Raw genomic sequence first — 21,810 nt, forward strand, 5'->3', positions numbered from 1 at the left:
TGCTCGAAAAATTTGATGGTGATGTGCAAAAAGGGAGCTTTGATTTTAAAAACTCAAATTAATCATAAACCTAAATGCAAAACCTGAAAGTATAAATTTTCTAGAAGAAAACATAGAAGATAATTTCTGTAACCTCAGATTAGGCAAAGATTTCTTTGATTCAACACCAACATTATAATCGGTATTAGAATAAAGTTGAATAACTGGATTCATCAAAATTAGGAACTTCTGCTCTTTGACAGATCGTTAAAATGAAAATACAGGCCAGGGCTCCTGGGTGGCTCAATAGGTTGAGCATCTGACTTTGGCTCCGGGCATGGTCTCACAGTTTGTGGGTTTAAGCCCTGCGTGGGGCTCTGTGTTGACAGCTCAGAGCCTGGAGCCTGCTTTGCATTCTGTGTCTCTCTCTGCCCTTCTGTTTGTGCATGTGTGTGCTCTGTCTCTCAAATATCAATAAACATTAAAAATTTTTTTAAAAATGAAAATACAAGCCACAGACTGGCAGAAGTTATTTTGTAAATTGTGTAGGAAATGTATAAAGAACTCTCAAAACTCAGAGATAATATAACTAATAATGCAATAAGAATGAGCAGAGGTGCCTGGGTTGCTCAGTCCGTTAAGTGTCTAACTCTTGATTTCAACTCAGGTTCATCCCAGGAATCATGAATTTGAGCCCACGTCAGGCTCTGAATTTATAGCATGGAGCCTGCTTGGAATTCTCTCTCTGTCTCTCTGCCCTTCCCCCATGCTTGTGTGTGTGTGTGTGTGTGTGTGTGTGTGTGTGTGTGTGTGTGTGTTTGTGCTCTCTCTCTCTCTGTCTCTCTCCCTAAAAAATAAAAGAAATTACCAAGAGATTCAAATAATACTTTACCAAAGAAGATATAAAGATAGCAAATAAGCACATAAAAATATGCTCATCATTAGTGATTACTCCACAATGAGATCCATAATTACATCAGCAGTCATTAACCCACTCTAAAACACCTACTGGACTGACTAAAATTTAAGAGAATAACAATAGTATGTATTGATAATAGTATGAAGCAACTGGAACTCTCACAATGTTGTGGGAATGGAAAATAGTAAAACGATTTTTGAAAACGGGTTAGTAGTTTCTTAAAAAGTTAAACATTCACATTCCTTATGGCCCAGCTATTCCACTTCTAAGTTTTTTTCCCCAAGACTAATGAAAGCAGATGCCCACATAAAGACTTATACATAAACATTCATGGAAGTTTTGTTTGTCATAGCCCAAACCTGGAAAAAACAAAAATGTCCACTAATGTGTGAATGGGTAAACAATTTATGGCGTATCTATACAATGGAATACTGGTCAACAGTAAGAAAGAAATGCACTATTGATGCACTCACCAAAGTAGATATATCTCAGAATTTTGCTTAATGGAAGAAACCACACACACAAAAGAATACATGTTATATGATTATATATATATTTCATATACATATATATATAATTGAGAAAATGCAAACAGCCATAGTGATATAAAGAAGACCAGTGGTTTCCTGGAAGGTTGTTTTTAGTGATTAAAGGAGGGACTGATTACAAAGGAGACATGAGAAAACTTTTGGAAAACTTGTTCTCTACTTTTATTTCTTCTGTAGATTTCTGTGAGATAAAAGTTGGTTACCTTAAAAATATATGTAGATCTTGTCCTCCAAATTAATTTTGGGCAGCATATGAAAAATGTCTGGAGTTTTAGGGTATTTCCAAATAGTAATAAACTACAGGTTAATCTGTAATGGGAAAAGAGAAACAGAGAACCTCTGGATTTAAGGGATGAAAAGAGGTGGGTTGGGAGATCAGAAAAAGGAAACCAAGACTGAAAGGCAGGAAGGATCTTGACAGAGGGAAGAGGCAACACTGCGCCTGCACCTCACGGGCAACTGTACAGATTCTCTGGGCAGGTGGCTCCCAGTGGATTAGAATGTTACAACGTATGGCTGGTTCTCAACCACGAAACAGCTCCTTTCTGAGTTAGTCGTGCCAGCTGGAAACTCCGTGTTGGGCTCTTTGAGAAGGTGGACACCAGCCCAGGCTCCCTGCTTATTTACCTAAAGCCGCGTCCAGCTCTCCGTCGCCCCCTGGTGGCGAGCGCTCGGGGACCCGCAGGCGCACGGGTGAGGCCGGAGGGAAGGTGCGGCCAATGAGGTCACGGCAATCGAGGGGATCCGCGGGTACCTCCGGAGGGTTTGGCCGCTAAGGCATTCTGGCACCAGTATGGCTGTCCCAGAATCCAGTTTCCCAAAAGGGGTGATCACTCCGGCTCCTTTCTGCAGGCGTCCATCCAGTTTCATTCGGGTCTTACTGGGTGGGAGTCCGGGTGAGGCAGCTGCGTTTTATAGTAGTGACCTCCAGTTTTCAGGGCAGAACTTTTCATGCATTTGGAAACGAGGGGCCGCAGAAGAGCCCTTGCTATAGGATTGTCTCCATCAGACCCCTATGCTCTGAGGAACAGAGGGAGGGAAAGAGGGAAACTAGATGGCCCCCTTAAATCCCAAATAGTTTTTCTCCCCACATTAGAGTCCATCCTGTTCCCGCCTTCTCCCCGATATTGATATGTCACTTTACCACCGCGTACAGAACGTTGGAGATCGTCCTTCTGTCCTACTGTCCCCAACCCTAAAGTGGCTGAGAGTGGGCAGTCCCGAAAGCTCGGACCCGCTCTTCGGCCCGAGGGCAAGGGCCTCCACGGGCTTTTGAGGGTGCAGTGAGGACCAGCGCGGGGTGGGGAGCGTGGACCTACAGCGGGGGGAGTTCGGAGCCGGCAGAGGCGCCCACACCTCCAGCTTCCAGCTCCCGCAGGCGAACTGCGAGACATTCCCGTCCACACCTGATTGACAGGAGCAGGGAGTCGCGGCCCAGGAGGCGGGAGTGGGTGTGTAGAGGCGGAGACAAGCCCGAGATCCCTAGGAGCGCACGCCTTTTCCTACAGGGCGTGCGCTCCTAGACGGTTGAGGTCTGGGGCTCTTGCCCCCTACCCCGCCAGGTGGCCCGCTGGCTCCTCGGAGCCTGACACCCGGAGCTGGGAAAGGATCACGAAGTGCCCCCCGCTGGGGCTTGCTGCCCGCACAGAGGGGGCAGGGAAGCCCGGAGCCCCGTGCGCCACTTCCCCGGCAGCCTCGGCCTGGGCCAGGACTGGCTCGCGGTTCCCTCGCGGCTCTGCGCGGGTCCGCCTCCCCCGCCCTCCCCCTTCCCGCCGGCTGCCTCCGCCCTCCTTCCTCTGCCTCCACCCTCAACCCCCATCCCCGTCTGCCGGGAGCTGGGCTCGGAGCCCTCAGTCTGCCCGAGCTCTGGATGTGGGCGCCGGACAAGTCCGCGGCGCCTCCACCCAAGATGGACAGCCGCTACACCAGCACTGCGGGCATCGGGGACTTGAACCAGCTGAGCGCGGCCATCCCGGCCACGCGGGTGGAGGTGTCGGTGTCCTGCAGGTGAGGACGCAGCCCTTCCCCTTCCTCCTCTTGCTCTCGCGTTTGCCTGGTGGGTAGCGCTTGCCTAGTGCTCGGGGTACCCCGAGGCTTTGCTGGGGTGAGAAGTTGCGCGACGAGTGGGGGAAACACCCCAGCGGTGGGTCTGAGTCACCCTCTGCTCCGGTGACACGGAGCGGGGAGCGGGAACGAGAAGCGAGTGGTGGGTTCCGGAGCTGAGACTTTTAATTTTCTTTCTGGGAAATGCTGTAAAAGTTGGCTGGGCTGGGACTCAGCCGCGGGATCCCCGGCCGCCGCCCACTTTGCAAGCCCTTTTTACGTCCCACACCCGAGCTGTGTGGTTGGGTGATGACAGGAATCAAAGGGGACAGCATTGCCAAAAGCGCTTGTGACCGCTGTGCGCACTGGCCCGGGACTCCCTCCGCTAGGCGTGTGCAAACCTGCTACTGCCACAGTTGGCACGAAACCAGGCAGCTGCCTCCCCACCCACTTCCTGGAGCCAGCCAGCTTGCTTCCCTCCACCCTTCCGGGCTTCTTGCCTTATGCCTGGTAGGTAGAGATTTGGGCTCCAGCCCCGTTTGCAGACGAATCTGTGCCTTACCTAAAATTTGGAAAGTCACGACTTTCTGCCTGCAAGTAGACACCGTTTTGAGTGCTTATAACAACTGACACTCCGCTGGAGGACTGTACATTTCAACTCCGTTGCCTTACGTTGCTTGGGTCAGTTTTCCTGTAAACAAAGCAGCATAATTGCTGTTTCGCAGAAGATTTTGAGAAGGAGACGGGCGGACTATACTAAATTGATCACGGCAACGAGGGAGGGAGAATTTGTATAATATTGACTCTGGAGCCCACTCTCTTGTTTGCATAGTTGGATCTCTCTCAGTGGAAAACTCTCTTCCCTTTTGCCCACTTTGGCCTCAAGATTGTTTTCAATGCTCGAAATCCCCCGTCCCCGCCAATTCCTGTCCTTAGCAAAACTTGCCTTGAAGGAATCCAACAAACACGGGAAATCATGGATGTAAATAAATCAGGAAACTTAAAATGCTGTCACCCCAGGAGAACTGGATATTGCATTTCCACAAGACTAAGTCTAAGCCCAAGGGATGGATTTTCTTTTCTGTGGGAATTCAGCACCTACAACAGTAATTGAGGTGTTAATTAGGGGAGAGGGGATGGCTTTAGGTTATCTCCGAAACCGTATCCCGTGATTGCTTGCTTCCTCTTAAGGCTGACCTCATACCATGGAGACGTTAATGCTGCTACTGACAGCTAAGGTTGGTCTCTTGCCTTACTGTGTTTATTGCTTTAAGAATTGCCTGAGATTTCTTCCTGTCAACTGAACAGGTGAAGCTGTATGGAAAACTCTCTTCAGGCATTAATTTCTAGGCCTTTTTCTTTTTTCTGAAGCTGGCACTGGATGCTCAAGGGAGGTCATTAGTATATGCACATAATACATAGACAAGTCCTACAATAAGAGCATTTTCTAGAGTTCTTTCTGCTGAACATCCTGCAAAGCCTGAATGACATGTGACCTGTACTTGGCATGAATTTAAAATGTTATAAATTAAATTTTAGTTTCCCAAAAGCTCTTTAGGACTGATGGGGAAATTATATCTTCACTGGTCTTTCTGCCAATGGGATCCACATTTAACCATTCTTTTTGTTGTTGTTGTTCTCTCTGTGTGTGTGTGTGTGTGTGTGTGTGTGTGTGTGTGTGTGTGTTGGGTATGCCTGGAATCTCGTAGTCAACTGGCTTTACACCAGTTTGTTTAAGTTTGATACCTCCGACCCTGGACATCCTCTTGTTCCAGGCTTTTTTTTTTCATATCATTGGTGTCTTGTTTATTTTTAAGTTTTCAAAAGAAAAAAAAGAGTCCTGAAGTAGAACCCAAGTACTTATAGTACTTACATTTTTGAGAATTGAATCTTGTAAAGATAGATGGTGTCCTTTGGGCCTTGGCATAAGAGACCTGGTTCCAGATTCTGGTTTTGTGATTCTATCATGTTGTTTACCTTGGAGTTCTTAACCTGAGCTCCTTCATCTCTAAAATGAGGATAATTATGGCATTTATCTTATATAGAATGTTATCAGAGCTTCATAAGATGATGTCTGAAAAGTGCTCTCACAATGTATGACACAAAAGGAAGTGTTAAAAAACATTTGCTATTTTGATATTGGAAATAGTATTTACCGAATAAATGTTTTATATATGCTTTAGTACAGAATTCTGTGAATAGTCTTCTTTTGTACTTCAGTCAGTAAAGAAGATTGGGGTAGAGGCTGGCTGATATATCTGCTCTCTCCTTCTCTTTCTTTGATGACTGTAAAGAGCATATATTTTAGGATGTTGGGGGAGGGGGGATTTCACTTAGCAACAAGGCTCACTTGGAGGTCCTCAGTCTTACTCTGGGCAAGCAGAGTAAGGAATTCCCTTGCTTTTTATGACCTGACCTCTGATGATTTGCTGACACTCCACAAGCAACTTAGGATAATAAACTCCTTTCATTGTCCTCAATCAAACACCTTTAAAAAACTCTTTATGTTTTCGTCTTCATTTTGGGGGAGGTGAGAAACTTAACAATTGAAGCTTGATGCTAAATTATAATTCATGGAAATCAGTTAGTCTATTCCGTATCCAAGTGTTTAACGTCTTTTGTATCTCAAGAATTCTGCTATGTTCCAGGAGAAATGTAAGAAGTTCTCTGAAAATGTAAAGTCTGGTTGGGAGATAAGTATTACGTAATACATGATGACAGTCGGACTAAATCCAAAGATGTGGTTCAGGCACAGAGAGCAAAGAGATCATCGTGGAGCGTGGAATGCTTGGGACATATTACAAAGAGAAGATGGGGCTCGAGGGGAGACAGAGAAGGGTCAGTTTAACGTGGAGGTTTTGGGGTGGCTACACACTTGGTGTGTTAGCGTGACAAGTAGACTTTTCTAGCTGTGCTTAGGTAGAGACAAGCTCCTACCCTATGACTTCCCTTCCAACCACTGTTTAGTTCTCTTACCATTCCTTTTTTTCATAATGTTAATTCATAGAGTTTTTTTTAAAGTTAATTGGGCTACCTAGTTAAAATGTCTATAGTTGAAACCATACAACCTTAGACACATAAAATAACATATACAACATTCCCATTGTATTCTAAAAACAAATTAATTAGAATGGGGTAAAAAAAAAAACAGTAGGAAAAATAACATGCAGTAATCACGTGTTTCCCTGGGACTTTGGATGGCGAACTGTTTCCAACACATGATTTTTGTCGTTTTCTCAGATTGAGAAGTTAGCTTATCAATGAAAAAAGCAGCGAGAACATTCTGTATTTCTAGACTTGGTGAGTTAGCCATGGCATGTAAATTCTTTCACAGCAATAATCTTATGATGGTGATAAAACCAATTTTAACCACTCACGTGAGGGAAGAATACAAAATGTGAGCTACTTAGTGCGAGGCATTCCGTAAAGTCCTACCTGACCTGGCCATGACTCTTTTGCCTAATCTACCATCACTTCTCACATGAGCACTGTGACTGAAAAGAGTCCAACCAATATGTGCTTACCATATGGTAGAACTGGTGACAGATAAATGTGGCGGCAAAACACGAATAAGTGGTAGTCCCAAAGCACGTGCTGTTATGCCAGTGAACTGACTCCTCTTTGCCTATGGAGCCTTGCTCAGTGCCTCTCTCTCTGCCCTGAACCTCCCTCCCTCCCTTCTTCCTCCTTGTGTTTTTGATTAGCTTGTGCTCCTTCTTCAAGACTCAGGTCAAACATCTCTCTCTGACTCCTCTCCCAAACTGGGTTTTGCTGTTTTCCCAAAGTAGCTGGTATGTACTAGTATCACAGTTATGTTGTTAATTCTTGGTCTCTGCATTCACCTTGAGGCCAAGTTTTGTTTCTTGCCTAATCCATGCATTCTGAGCTTGGCACGGAATATGTAGTCCATAAATGCTGGATGCCCTCATTCTCTGTTTAAATCAACTGGCATGGGGAGGGTTGCGTGCCTGTTAAAATATTAAGATTTCTAGGTCCCGCACCAGATCTACTGCATCAGATCTCTGGGGCTGGGGCCGAGGAATCTGGACTTTTAATAGGTCTACCACGTGCTGCTGATACACATTAAAATGTTTACCTGTTTGATGAAGAAACGACTGTGACGATAGTCACTCTATACGGATTAGCAGTCCCTGATCTACACAGATGTCAGGAGATACTTTTCAGGGGTGACTGGAGCTGGCTTCAATGGGATTGAGACAGCAATTTGTGCACCTGTTGTTAAACACAATGGTTATTAAAAATTAAATTATGCAAACCTAACATTAATGCATTATATTTTAAAATAAAGATATACTCAAAAGTTGTCACTTCCTAATTATTTTACTACATTTCACTGTTTTCTCTACTCTTTCATAACCTCTATGCTCTATCTTTTTAATCCGTGTAGTGAAAATATGCAATCCTGTGTTACCTGCTCATCTCTTCAGTCCTGTTCAGTGACGTCACATCAGTAGATTGAAGTTGGCCATGGCAAATTTTTACACCAGGGAAACTAGCAAATAAATACTGAAGTTCAGGGCTTGATTTATTATTTTGTTGTCGGCACTTAAGATCTTCTGTGGAAATCAATTGGCCCTATGGAATTTAAGTAAAAATATTATTATTATTATTATTATTATTATCTAGAAGTTGTATGCTCAGCTACACATACTATACATCAGTAAGTTTATAACAAATTATATAAATACACACATGCATACACACATCTATGCATCTGTTGTTTTTTTAGGAGAGCCCATTGTTAAACAATGTTGCTGACATACACATCACTCTTCATGGGCCTTTTGTAAAAGATCATACAAAGGAAAAGTTTGGTGCTGTCGAGCTGTCAGTATTAGAAATGACAGTGTCCAGTTCGGTACTGTTGTGGGCTCGCTCCTTTGCTTGGAATAAGTGGAGCCATGTGGTTTCAGAATCCACGAGCGGTTGTGACAGTTTGCAAGTGTATCATGAATGAAACAGGATGATAATTGAAATTCTGTATGCTTTTTGCTTTCTTCTCTTTCTCATGTGTTTCTTTACACTTCTTCCTTATTCTCTTACTTTGAAGACTATTTTTTTTCTGTTTCCCCATCTGCTGATGGCATATACTTTGCAAGTTTACATGTTACCGTTACAGTTACAGACCAAATGGGAAAGCAGATTCGTATTGCGAGAGAGAATCTGCTTGGTCCAGTGGGTATTGGCAGTGGGTTTGAAGCAGGTGCATTTGCTGTTCTTATTATCTATGGCGAAAGAGGAAAGAGTTCAAACACAGCAATTGGGCTTTCCACCCCAGTCCCTGTTGGCTTATCTTTTAGACATAACTCTACCCTTTTTACAAAAGACAAAAAGTTTGAAGTTAATTGTTAACTGATAATATTACTATACGCTAGGGGAAGTGGAATGCCTGTTATCTTAATAACAGGTAAACTGAGGGCCAAGAGTGGCATGGGCGTAACATCCTATCTTTCTGGCTCTGTAGTTCTTGAGGTTCTGTGGTTCAAAACTGTAGCGACCCCATGATGCTTTTTTTCAGCCATATTTGGGTTTGTCTTAGCTCCAGAGTGTCTGGAATATTTGTACTGGGGCATTTCTGGACAGTGATCTTAAAGTCTCACTGTGCGAGTTGCCCAGGTATATCTTAGCAGACAAAGCCAAACTCATGTTGCTGTTCCCCCAATGTTTTGGTCTGCCCTCTGTTTTTCAACAGTTGGGGGCCTGGGATGTTCTAAAACAGCCCTGGGATGTAGAGAATGTGAATCTGGAAGCAATTCACAAAGCAGGACCCCAAGAGTAAGGGTGTAAATGGCTGTGCTCTTCTAGGTACTTCTTTTGTGGCACAACAGGCTGAAGCCTCTCTATCTGTGTTCAGTCAAGGCAGGGAAGAAAAGCAATCCCTCTCAAAGGGGTTTTATTCAGTTGTTAGTCTGTTTTATAATAATAACATTTGCTTATTGGAGCCAAATGTGCTTAGCCTTGAAAAGCGAGCATGTGGAACTAAACCAGTTCTACCACTACTAGCTGTGAAGCCTTGGGAAGTTACTTAATCTCTCTGTTCCTCAATTTCCTCATCTGTCAAATGGGGAGAATAATAGCCCCATGACTTGTATTTGTTTTGAGGCTTACATAAGTTAATTCATGTATATGCATTAAAATTCTGCTTTTCATGTTAGTTGAGCACTCAGAATTACAAATGGATATCCATGAAAAATAAAAACCACTCATATTCCATCAAACTGTGAATGTTAAACATTTTTTAATGTTTATTTTTTTAATAAATTTATTTGATTGTTTAATTATTTTTGAGAGACGGAGTGCAAGCAAGGGAGCAGATAGAGAGAAAGGGAGACACAGAAGCTGAAACAGGCTCCAGGCTCTAGGCTCCGTGCTGACAGCTCAGAGCCTAACATGGGGCTTGAAGTCACGGACGGCAAGATCATGACCTGAGCCTAAGTCGGTTGCTTAACCAACTGAGCCACCCAGGTGCACCTAATGTTTTGTTTCTGAGATAGAGAGAGACAGTCCGACAGACAGAGCACAAGTGGGGGATGGGCAGAGAAAGAGGGAGATACAGAATCTGAAGCAGGCTCCAGGCTCTGAGCTGTTAACACACAGCCTGACATGGGGCTCCAACTCACGAACCATGATATCATGACCTGAGCCAAAGTCAACGCTTAACCGACTGAGCCACCCAGGTGCCCCAAACTATGAACACTTAGTTCATTTCTCTCCCATGTATAATGCTATACTTACAGTCCCTCTCTTTTCCTTGTGTTTATATGTGTGTGTGTATCCTCACACACATTATATAATGGGATCATACAATATATAATTCATCTTCTGTACTTTTTTGTGTTATATCACGTATACGTTGTTGTCATTAGTTTTTGAAAAATAACCCTCCATTCTCTAGCCTACTTTATGTGCATACTGTATTTAACTTATCTCTTATTTCCGAAATTTATTTCAAAAAGTTACTATTCAGAATAATGCTAATGAGTATTCTTATTCACGAACACTTGACAATAGCTATGATTTTTCTTGAGGATAGTTTTCTAGAGCTGAAGTTATTAGTAAGCTATCTTCTCAAGGGGATTTTAATAGCTTATTTTGGTTATTTCCCCCCATTCCTCTATAAATAAGCAGAGTCAAGTCTAAACTACTGGCTGCACCTTTCTAAATACTTTTATTCCCAGGAGAAAGTTGCATTTAAAGATTAATGAGAATTTGGGGCAGCAGAGTATAGCAGCAAGAAAATGGAATTAGGAGTCAGACAGATGTCTTTAAATCCCATTTTTATCTCTTTTTTGGAATGTTATTTTGAGTATCTTATTTCAACTTTCAGAATGTAATTTCCTAATCAGTAATACAGAAATGATTTAAAACCTAAATGTATAAGCTTATTGGAGAGGTAATTGAAATAAAGTCTACAAAGTGCCCAGGATTGTGTCCGTTACAAGAAACGCACTTAGTAGCTATTAGTCTTATCTTTCTTATGAATGCATTACTAGGTGGCATACAAGCAACATAGAAGAGAGGGTACCTGTATTTTGGACAAATTTATAATCAATTTGGGAGGTCACAGAAACATGAAATGCAAGGTGACATAAATCTGCATGTTCAAGATGCAGATTAGGCTGAATACCTAAATGTGGAGGAGGTACAGAATAAAAGTGGTCAGAAGATTTGGAAATGCATAGGAAATTTCGACAGATTCTACCCCATGGCTCCCCCACACCAGCACACACAATTAGACACGTGGACCAAATGGGATTTGGCAGATTGGAAGTAGTGTTTAAAAACAAGGTTTTAGAATGAAAGCATCTTCTAGCACATTCTTATATCCCACCAACAAAATCAATGGGCTGACATTTATGTAGCTTTCTCATGTCAGACGTGATAAAACATACCCAGCTAGATGATAATTTAGAATGATAAAGGACAAAGTTTTTATTGCCAATAATAAAGTGAGATATATTTAAAAGGTGCCTTGCCCCAAGGGCCAATGTTCACATCCTGACTTACATACCGTAGTGTCTTCACACGTATTACAGCCATCAATGTTATTGCCTCTTCAGCCAGACACATTAGCTTTCAGGTATTTTTGTTCAAATTATGAGAACTTCTGTCAGTTTTAGTCTATGAAGAGTGAAACTCCAAACACTGACGGAATTACCAGTTAACTTTGTGAAACACTGAAGAAGCAAAGTATCATTGATAATTCCTGGGAAGTATCTCTATCTATTAGCACAACTAATCAATTACAAGCTTACAGTAAGGAAGTCAGAAACAAGCTAAATGTTTTATTTAAATTAAAGCCAAATCTATGTGAGACAATGTGGAAAACACTTAACATATACTAATTTACTCAGTCTTCACAACAATTCTGTAAAACAGGTGATTTATGTCCTATTTTACTGGTGAGGAGATTGAGGTTCAGGGAGGGTTTAAATAATTTGGCCCGTGTCGCATATCAAGGAGGTGGCGAGGTTGAGTTCCCAATCCATGTATGTCTATTTGTTGGGTATATGCTCCTGTCCATGAGACATACTCTGGCATTCTTCAAAAGTTATTCATTTTAGGCTTTAAGGGTGGGATTATTTTCTATCAGTATTGATGTGTTGGGGACTAAAGAGAAAGGACAATGCTGAGAGACACAATTATAACAGATGATATCAGTACCATCACAAAGGGGAATACAGTTCCTCTGTGCAGTTTCTGTTCCTGGTTGGTGAGAACTGTGGGTAGAACAGTTCAGATGAGTAACATAAACCTTAACAATTTGGTGTTTGATTTCCAAGTATTGATTCTAATCTTTTTTCTGCTGCTGAGCTACCTAATGAAGCTGTGGGAAATTAAGTAATGAGAGGGCTCTTTAACTAGAAATCAGCAGGCAGGGGAAGATGAAAGTTAAATGCTGGACAAAGGTGATGGACCCGGTGAGTGAAAAGTAGAGAGAAATTAATTGAATTGACTGTGTGACATTCATACTTACCGTTGGAGTTGGGAACTGACTGCAAGCTCTGTCATTTCCATCCCCTGCATTCTTAATAATGAGGAGGTCACCACTTAATTTGCTCGCTTTTCAATAATAGATTCCAGGGTTTCTTTTCTGGCAAATCTACTCTTCAGAATTCTGTATAAATAAAGTAATTGTTTACATATTGAAAATGTCAGACGGTATTCTAATTGCATTGTGACGTGATTTTGTAAAAGTCAATTATTTTCTACTTGGCTAATTATCTGCTCTGTCTCTACATATATATGCTATATATAATATATGTGTTTTATTTAACATATATTATATATATATATTTCAAGTGACACATTAATTTTATTAAGAATAATCTCAAATGTCAGAAAGTGCGGAGGACCAGATATGGTTATCATTGTCATACGTGATAAAACTAACACATTTCTTAGCCTTAATATGTATATTAGTGGTTTTAGAGTCATTTTGAGAAATTTGTTTCTCAATGCCCATAGAACTTTATATATTGTGTCATCTCCATGTGTGTGATGCTGTGGGCATTCTTAAAATCATTCTTTTATCTAAATGTACTTCTGTAAAGAGAATATCACATTGTTTGTGGTTTTCTAGGTAATTGAAAGCTCAGTCATTCTTCTTTAATGTCTTCAGTAGGTTTTCATGTTTACCAGTCACAAAGCCAAGAATGAGAGAGAGAATTTTGGACATAGCTTATTATCATGATATCTCAACTTTCAAATTAATTGTGGAAGCAGAAAACACTAGAAAGTTGATTGCAATTGATTTTATGTTAGAGATTTCATCCAAAGTCTCTTTGTAGGCATTGGGAAAAGAAGGCATAATCAATATTAAGCAGGTAGTGAATGTTTCTCCTAATTGGTAATTTAAATTTGTGAATTTAAAAAATGTTTTTGGAGAGAGGTTTGAAATATACTAGCTGAAAGATGATTGATTTTTCAACTCAAGATTTGTGTCAATTAAATTACGTGGTTTTAATTTCTTTGTTTCACTGAGGTCATTTTGTCATTTGAATGTCATTTATGTGACTTCTTATTTCCTTGTGGGATATGTCAGTGAAGTCTAGGAAATCCCCGAGCTTACGTTCTGTTCCTGACACTGGCTCTGTGACTTTTGGCAATGCCACCAATACTCTGAGCATCATTTCCTAGGAGTGACTGAGCTCTCCTGGTCTAGAGGAACTCTGAGATGTCACTCGAAGCTCTGTAAGTCAATGACACTGGAAGTGAGACCTTGAAATACAATGTAAACATGCTTCGATTTAAGGAAATCTTATGATTGTCAATGTTGTTTGAAAACCTACGCCCTGATTCTAGTGTCTGAGTTTTTAAAGGGTATTAACGTAGACTCTCTAATGCCAACCACTTCCCACTTCAAAGTTCCCATTTCACTTAATATTCTTCCGAAGGGATGTCAAATTGTACTGTTGCTGTTCCAGTTTTTCCTCTCAATAGGGATCTATAGCTAGCTTTCTTCATCCTGAAAATGAACAATGTTTGAGATTAATAGATATCTGTGCCTTTCTTTCAATTTGCTTTTATAATATGTCACCCTCCCCCTCACCACACACACAGCTCTTGGCAAAGACAGAGCTTTGAGTGGAGATGGCAAATTGGTTCAATGTTGTGTTTACTGATCAATTGTTCCTAAGTGCTGGCTGCCGGAAGTAGCACCTGGAAAGAGTCTTAGGGAATATCTCAGTTTTGTGGGAAAGAATGCTATCTATATTTGATTTTGACTTTTTAAATAAAGTAAACCAATACCAAGTGATATGCATACTATTACTTTTCTGTTGTTATAACTTTCAACCTACTTATAGTGTCTGATCAGTCATTGGAACTTTCTGTTTGGCTTGGCTCTCCAAAGTGTTTGTTGCTTCCTTTTCCATTCCTGCTGCCAGCCTTCTTGTTCAGGAAGTTGTATTTTCCCCCAGAATATGAAAATATTCTCTGAACTTTTCTCTGTGACTACAAATTCATGATTTTGGTCTATTCTTCACCTGTTATGTAGTTAGCTTCCTAAACAAAGTTTAAATTATGTGGTTTTCCTTTTACAAAACTTTCAGTCTTTCTCCTTTGCTTACAGAATAGAATCCAAACACCTTAACGTGGTGTTCAGGGTCTTCCCCCATCCTGGACAGACATCCTCTGCCAGTCACATCTCAGACATGGACTCTAGCCAAAGTGGAGTACTTGCCAATCTTCAAATCTCTTATGTATATTCTTGGTTCTCACCATTGTTGGTGCTTTCCTTCAGGCTGAAAAGCCTCCCCCTACCCCCCACCCCAATTTCTGTGCCTATCGTTGATTTTCAAGGTATACCTTGGAGATATTGTGGGTTTGGTTCTAGACTGTCACAGTATTGGGAATATTGCATTAAAATGAGTCAAATAAATTTTTTGGTTTCTCAGTGCATATGAAAGTTATGTTTATACTATACTGCAGTCTGTTAAGTAGGCAATAGCATTATGTCTAACAAAATGTGCATTTTTGATTAAAAGTCCTTTATTGCTAAAAAATGCTAACCATCCTCTGAGTTTTCTGCAAGTCATCACTTCTTTGCTGGTGGAGGGTCTTGCCTTGATGTTGATGGCTGTTGACTGATCAAGACGGTGGTTGCTGAAGATTGGGGCATCCATGGCAATTTCTTAAAATAAGAGAACAACAAAGTTTGTCACATTGATTGACTTTTCTTTCCATGAACGATTTCTGTCTAGCATGTGATACTGTTTGAGAGAATTTTATCCACAGAACCTCTTTCAAAATGGGAGTCAATCTTCTCAAACCCTGCCCTGCTTTCTCAACTAAATTTATGTAATACTCTAAATCCTTTGTTGTCATTTTAAGAGTCTTCACAGCATCTACTCAAGAAGCCATTTCCAGGCACCTGGATGGCTCAATTGGCTAAGTGTCCAACACTTGTTTTTGGTTCAGGCCATGATCTCACAGTCCTGAGAGATCAAGCCCTTCATTAGGTTCTGTGCAGTTAGTATTGGTATTCTCTCCCTCCCTTTTTTTCTGCCCCTCTCCCCCTCTCAAAATAAAAAACAAAACAAAACAATAACTACATTCTTTGCCCATCCACAACAAGCAAAAACAGCAACCCCTCATCCATTCAAGTTTTATCATGAGATTGCTGCAATTCAGTCACATCTTCAGGCTCCACCCCTAATTCTAGTCACTACTTCCACCACATCTGCAGTTATTCCTTCACCGAAGTCTTGAACCCCTCAAACTCATCCGTGAGATTTGGAATCAACCTTCCGAACTCTGTTAATGTTAATCTTTTAATCTCTTTTTCTGAATCATAAATGTTCTCAGTGGCATCTAGGATGGTGAATGCTTTCCAGAAGGTTTTCAATTTTCTTTGCCCAGATCCATCAGAAGAATCACCGCCTATGGCAGCTATTGCCTTATGAAAGGTATTTCTTACATAATAATTCTTAAAGTCAGTTTCACTCTTTGGTCCTTGGGCTTCAGAATGAGTGTTGTTAGTGGGCGTGAGAGCCGTGTCAGTCTCACTGTACACCTTCTTCAGAGCTCTTGCACGGCCAGGTGCATTGTCAATAACAGTAATATTTTAAAAGAAATCTTTTTTTTTTCTGAGTAATAGTTCTCAACAGGGGTCTTAAAAAATTCAGTGACCCATGTTGTAAATAGATATACAGTATCCAGGCTTTGTTGTTCTTTAAATGGAGCACAGGCAAAGTAGACGTAACATAATTCTTAAGGGCCCTAGGATTTTGGGAATGATCCATAAGCATTGGCTTCAACTTCAGGTCCCGAGCTGCATTAGCCCCTAACAAGAGAGTCAGCCCGTCCACTGCCAGGCATTGACTTCTCTTCTCTACCTATGAAAGCCTAGATAGCATCTTCTTCTAATAGAAGTCTGTTTCATTTACACTGAAAATCTGTCACTTAGTGTAACCACCTTCATTAATGATCTTAGCTAGGTTTTCTGGATAACTCACTGCAGCTTCTCCATCAGTACCTGCTGCCTCACCCTACACTTCTACGCTATGGAGACAGCTTCTTTCCTTAGGCCTCATGAGCCAACCGCTGCTAGCTTCCCACTTTTCTTCTGCAATTTCCTTACCTCTCTCAGCCTTCACAAAATTGAAGAGAGTTTGGGCCTTGTTCTGTATTAGGCTTTGGCTTAAGGAAACATTGAATGTTGTGGCAAGTTTGATTTTCTATCCAGACCTCCCAAACTTTATCCATATCAGTAATATAGCTTTTATGCTTTCTTATCATTTGTATGTTTACTGGAGTAGCACTTCTAATTTCCTTCAGAAACTTTTTCTTTGCATTCACAACTTGGCTAATTGGCTCCAGAAGCGTAGCTTTTGGCCTGTTCTGGCTTTTGACACGCCTTCCTGACTAAGCTTCATCATTTATAGCTTTTGATTTAAAGCGAGAGGGGCTTCTGGGTGGCTCAGTTTGTTAAGCCTCCGACTCTTGATTTTGGCTCAGGTCATGATCGTCACGGTTCATAAGTTTGAATCCTACATAGGGGTTCTGCACTGACATCATGGAGCCTGCTTGGGATTCTCTCTCAGCCCCTCTCTCTGCCCCTGCCCTGCTCCCTCCCTCTCAATAAAGAAATAAACCTAAAAATAAAGTGAGAGATATATGACTTTTCCTCTCACTTGCGCAATAATTTCAGTGTTGTTGAGTCTCAGGGAATAGAGCAGCCTGAAGAGATGGTGAGAGATGGGGGAACATTAGGTGAGTAGAGTTGTCAGAACACACGCAGCCTTTATCGGTTAAATTCGCTGTCTTCTATGGGTGTGGTACATGGTGCTATAAAACAATTCAGATGTTACAACAGTAACATCAAAGACCACTGATTCACAGTACACCGTAATAAATCTAGTATACGAACAGTGAAAAACCTTGAAATACTAAGAGAATTACCGAAATGTGGCAAGGACACAAAGTGAGCCAATGCTGCTGGGAAAATAGCACGAACTGACTAGCTCAACATGGGGTGGCCACAAGCTTCACTTGGTGAAAAAGTCCCACAGCATCTGTAAAACACAGTAGAGGAAATCAAAATAAAGTGAGGTAAGCCGGTATACCATAAAATAGATTCCTGAGCTGGAATTAATTATTTCTTCCTTTGAGTTCCTACACTATATTTCTTGTACTTTTCTTTTATTCTGACATAATTATTTGGGTTTTTTGCATGTTTGTCTCCTCTACCAACTTTAAGAGTGCAATATTTGTCTTACCATTGATTTTCACAAAACCAAGCTGTTGTGCTTTGCACATGGAAGGTGTTTAATAGACATTTGCTGCCTTATGGACAGATTGGAAAAATGATTCTGGATACACATGAATTTGTATATACCTGTAGTTTAAAAATACTGATTTGTATATATAGTAAAAGCATTAAAATGACTCCTTTACTTTAACATCCCATAAAGTTTTATTTGTGAAGAACTGAAAGACAAATACTTTTAAATGAACTTACTTTGCCTCCAAGTAAGAAAACTAGTTTTAGAAGTGGAGACTTAGTACTTTCTAAATACTGACAGGTGATTGGCTTCTATAATCTGGGATGAATAATATGCAAAAAAGAAAAATGATAGAGTTTGTGTATGTGGGGATATCATATATAATATATCTAAATAAGAACATTAGTGAGCAGATCTTTGACCCAGAGAAGATTCTGTCTTGGGGAGAGATGTTCCTGATACATTACTTGGTGGACTGATACAGTGCAGCAGGACATGATGGCTTCACTTCTGTATAATCTTGGGGAAGAGCTGTTTGGTGGCCTGGCCTCTTCAGGAAACAATGGGTTTCTAGTATCGAATGTATTTTATGTCAGATCCTGTGTCTTTGTTCCACCAGTTTTAATTTGGTGCCAGGAAGTAGTAAAATAAAATTTCAGAAAATTCTAAATTCAACTAAAAAAGCATTAAGAATAGGATGATGGACGAGGAAACAATGCTTCCTACAGAAAAAGGAACCCCCTCCCACAGAACTGGTTTCCATATGCACAAACAAAAATGAGTCTGTTTACTTAAGTTAAGTCACTATCCATAAATCATGTTGTTCCCTGCACTCGTTTGATTATAAAGTTTGGTTGGATGGGCTAAATCGTTTGCGAAGTGCTTGTGACACAGCTGAAGTATCTAAGTACTCAATTGATTATATTTTGCCTAAAATGTTCTGTCCTGCCTGATTACCAATCAAATCTTTCCAGAGACACTGACCTCAATAGTAGTTCTTAGTAGAAAAAGAATTTATAGAGCTACTTTGTTTCAGTGAGGGCCATAAATGCCTGAATTAGTCTAATGCATGGTGACATGATGATGATGATTGATGAGTATTTTCCAGTACACATATAAAAAGCTGTGATTTAAAAATATGGAATTGTTGGGTGGTTGTATCACTTTCATTTTGGGGCCATGATTTATACTAGCTATTCTAAGCTAGGGTTATCAGAATTGCTTCAGAGATTTTTCAGACTGTATGGGCCCTCCTGAGAGTTCCAGTTTGCTTCCCTCCAGGGAATACATCCTCTCTGCCATTTTCGCTGTTCCCCCAAGCCCCATAGAAATTCTGTTAGTTGAGCCTCAAGCCTTGATCTCCTGCCTCTTCTACTTCTACATTAGCTCTTTAACATGGCCGACTTCTCCGGTTCTGAGTGGGCCCAGACCTATCTGATTCCTGTGGGCACCATGACAACAGTCCCTTGACTGTCTCAACCCCACATCTTGTTCTGGCCCCTCTGTCCTTTCCTACCATGAATCCTGCTCTTTGGGTTAATAGAGGCCTGTTCAAAAAGCACAAATACCGTCAGACTCTTCCTTCCTGTGTAAAAACCTTTAAGTGTCCAGGTGTTAAGGCCAAGAGAACCTTACAAACCCCACCCTGACTTTTCAGCCTCATCTCTTTCTCTCTGTGTCCCACCACCCTCGTCCTCCCTACTGGGCTCTAGAAGGTCTCTCCTAAACTCTGGTCATTTCAGACCCCCCTGCATTTCCTGAGGGAACTGTGATGTTTAAGCCTTGTTTCCTGTGGGAATAGTTCTGCCTCACTTTATTATCTCACTCGATAGAATCTACTGATGGTTCAGCATCACTCTCACTATGAAGACTTTCCCTGATCCTTCAGATAGGATTGACTGTCTCTCCTTTTCTGTCATGCATAATAAATCTATTATACACACTCCACATTCTGCTGCACATATTTGTTTACAAATCTGTCCCCTTAATAGAATATAAATAATCCAGGGTCAGGAGTCCATGTGTTCATATCACAGTCTCCAATGCCAAATCCTTTTTCTGTCATTTAGTAACTTAGTGCTTGCTGAATAAATATTTGAGAGTATCAGGCAACAATTACATTATAAATTCATATAGGATGGGAACTGTGTTTCTCCTTTGTATCCATTTAGTATCTAGTCCAATGTTTTCCATATAGATAGTGTATAATAATTATTTATTCAATGTATAGTTGAAGAAAGGAAAGTAGAGCATCCCAGATGAATGGAACCATGACTGGAAGGCACAAATCCAGGAAAAAGAGTTACATCATTTGATTTGGAAAAATATCGGTTGTCTAAAAACAGAAAGACCGAGGCTTGGCTGAACAATTGCCTATACCTGTTTCACTATGTTGTTTTTAGGATTTGTATAATATTATAGGTAGCATGGGTTCATAGTTGCTACTGAGCTTTATTTATATATTTATTTTTTTGGACCTAGATGAGTGTTTTTGAGTCAGGACAAATTCCTGGTCTAATCATTAGTGACAAATACAACAGATGTGTATTAGAAAGTTATTTTCCATCTTCCTCTCTCACCAGGTCATATATGTTTACAAACAAATTTCCTTTCCAGACTAACTCCTGCTGTTTAAAGTTTTTTTTTTATGTTTATTTTTGAGAGACAGTGTATGAGTGGGGGAGGGGCAGAGAGACAGGGAGACACAGAATCCGAAGCAGGCTCCAGGCTCTGAGCTGTCAGCACAGGGCCCGATGCGGGGCTCAAACCGACGAGCTATGAGATGGCCTGAGCGGAAGTCATGCCCTGAGCTGCCATGGAGGCTTAACCGACTGCGCCATCCAGGTGCCCCTAATCCCTTCTGTTTAAATTCTGTTGTTGATTCTCAGATTGCTCTTAAGGGCATTTCAACTGTTCAATGATCAGTGATCCAAAGAAATTACAGAAGACGTTCCTTAAAATCTGGAGGACCAATCAAAACAAATCTCATCCAATCTAGCCTTACCTTCATTGGCATATTATTTTTCTCATTGGCATAGCCTATGCATTGATTAATAAATCTTAGAGTTGGCTCAAGACAAGCTTGCATATAAAGATTCTTTTTGGAAATGTTGAACGTGGAGACACATTACTTTTTCCCCACATGGAAGCAATATGTTGCTCAACAACTAATAGATAAAGAAACAGAGTTAGAAAGCCTAGTCCTGTGACCAGTATGTTTTTGAAGGGGTGCTCAGAAGGTAGTACCTCTGAGCTGATGTTGACGGAGTAGTGTTAGCCTTCAGCTTTTTACTCGGGGTTGATTTGTGGACCTATCACGGTCACTAGCTCTTAGTGTTTGGACAAGTGATTCTCACCTGCAAATATGCTTTGTGCAATGATACCGGGAGAAGTAATAAACCCTGAAAATTGTTGTTTAAAGTGTGTGCAAGGTCATCGCCCACCTAGCTGTTAGCAGGTGAGCTGAAAGCAGTGCCTGTTTTATAGCAAGTGGGAGAGACAGGAAATGATGGCACACATCTCAAGTGGTGCAGCGTAATAAGGGCAATGGTGTGATGTATTAAGGGCAGAGCACAGGTTTAGAGGTGGAAACCACCTGGACTGAAACTGCGGCTCCGTATATCGCTAAGTTTAGGTGAGTTAATCTCTCTGCTTTGGTTTATAAATGACGATGGAGGTTCCTTCTTATATAGTAGCTACAAGGATTGTATGATATCAAATCATTAACTGAATAGAAAGTTCCTGTCATTTAACAAGGAATTTTTATTTTTATACTGGCAGTCAATAGAAATAGTTGGAAACAGTGCATCACCTCATGAAGTAGCAGAAGCTCTCTAAAAAATCTATCATTTTAGAAAAGTGATACATGCTTATATAAAAACCCACTCACATGTGCACATGCATACACACAGACACAGACACACACACACACACACACACACACCAAAGCAGCATTAGAAAGAATAAAGGAGAATGTACAAATCACCCCAAATTACACCCAGTGATAGAGCATATCAACCAGATACCTCTTTGTGCCTTTAAAAAATTTAAAGTGTCTTTTTAATTAAAAAAA

General features: G+C 41.0%; 1 protein-coding gene across 1 annotated transcript in view; it reads left to right on the forward strand.

Annotated features, from left to right (window-relative positions):
• The first annotated feature begins 2,946 nt into the window (after window positions 1-2,946).
• Window positions 2,947-21,810, forward strand: part of CPNE8 (copine 8) — a 222,752-nt gene continuing 203,888 nt past the window's right edge. The window contains exon 1 of the mRNA XM_029954822.1: window positions 2,947-3,453. Coding sequence (XP_029810682.1) covers window positions 3,317-3,453 — 137 coding nt within the window. The 5' untranslated portion in view covers window positions 2,947-3,316. The remainder of the gene's footprint in view (window positions 3,454-21,810) is intronic.

This window comes from Suricata suricatta, chromosome 10, assembly GCF_006229205.1.
Source record: "Suricata suricatta isolate VVHF042 chromosome 10, meerkat_22Aug2017_6uvM2_HiC, whole genome shotgun sequence".
Taxonomy (NCBI): Eukaryota; Metazoa; Chordata; class Mammalia; order Carnivora; family Herpestidae; genus Suricata; species Suricata suricatta.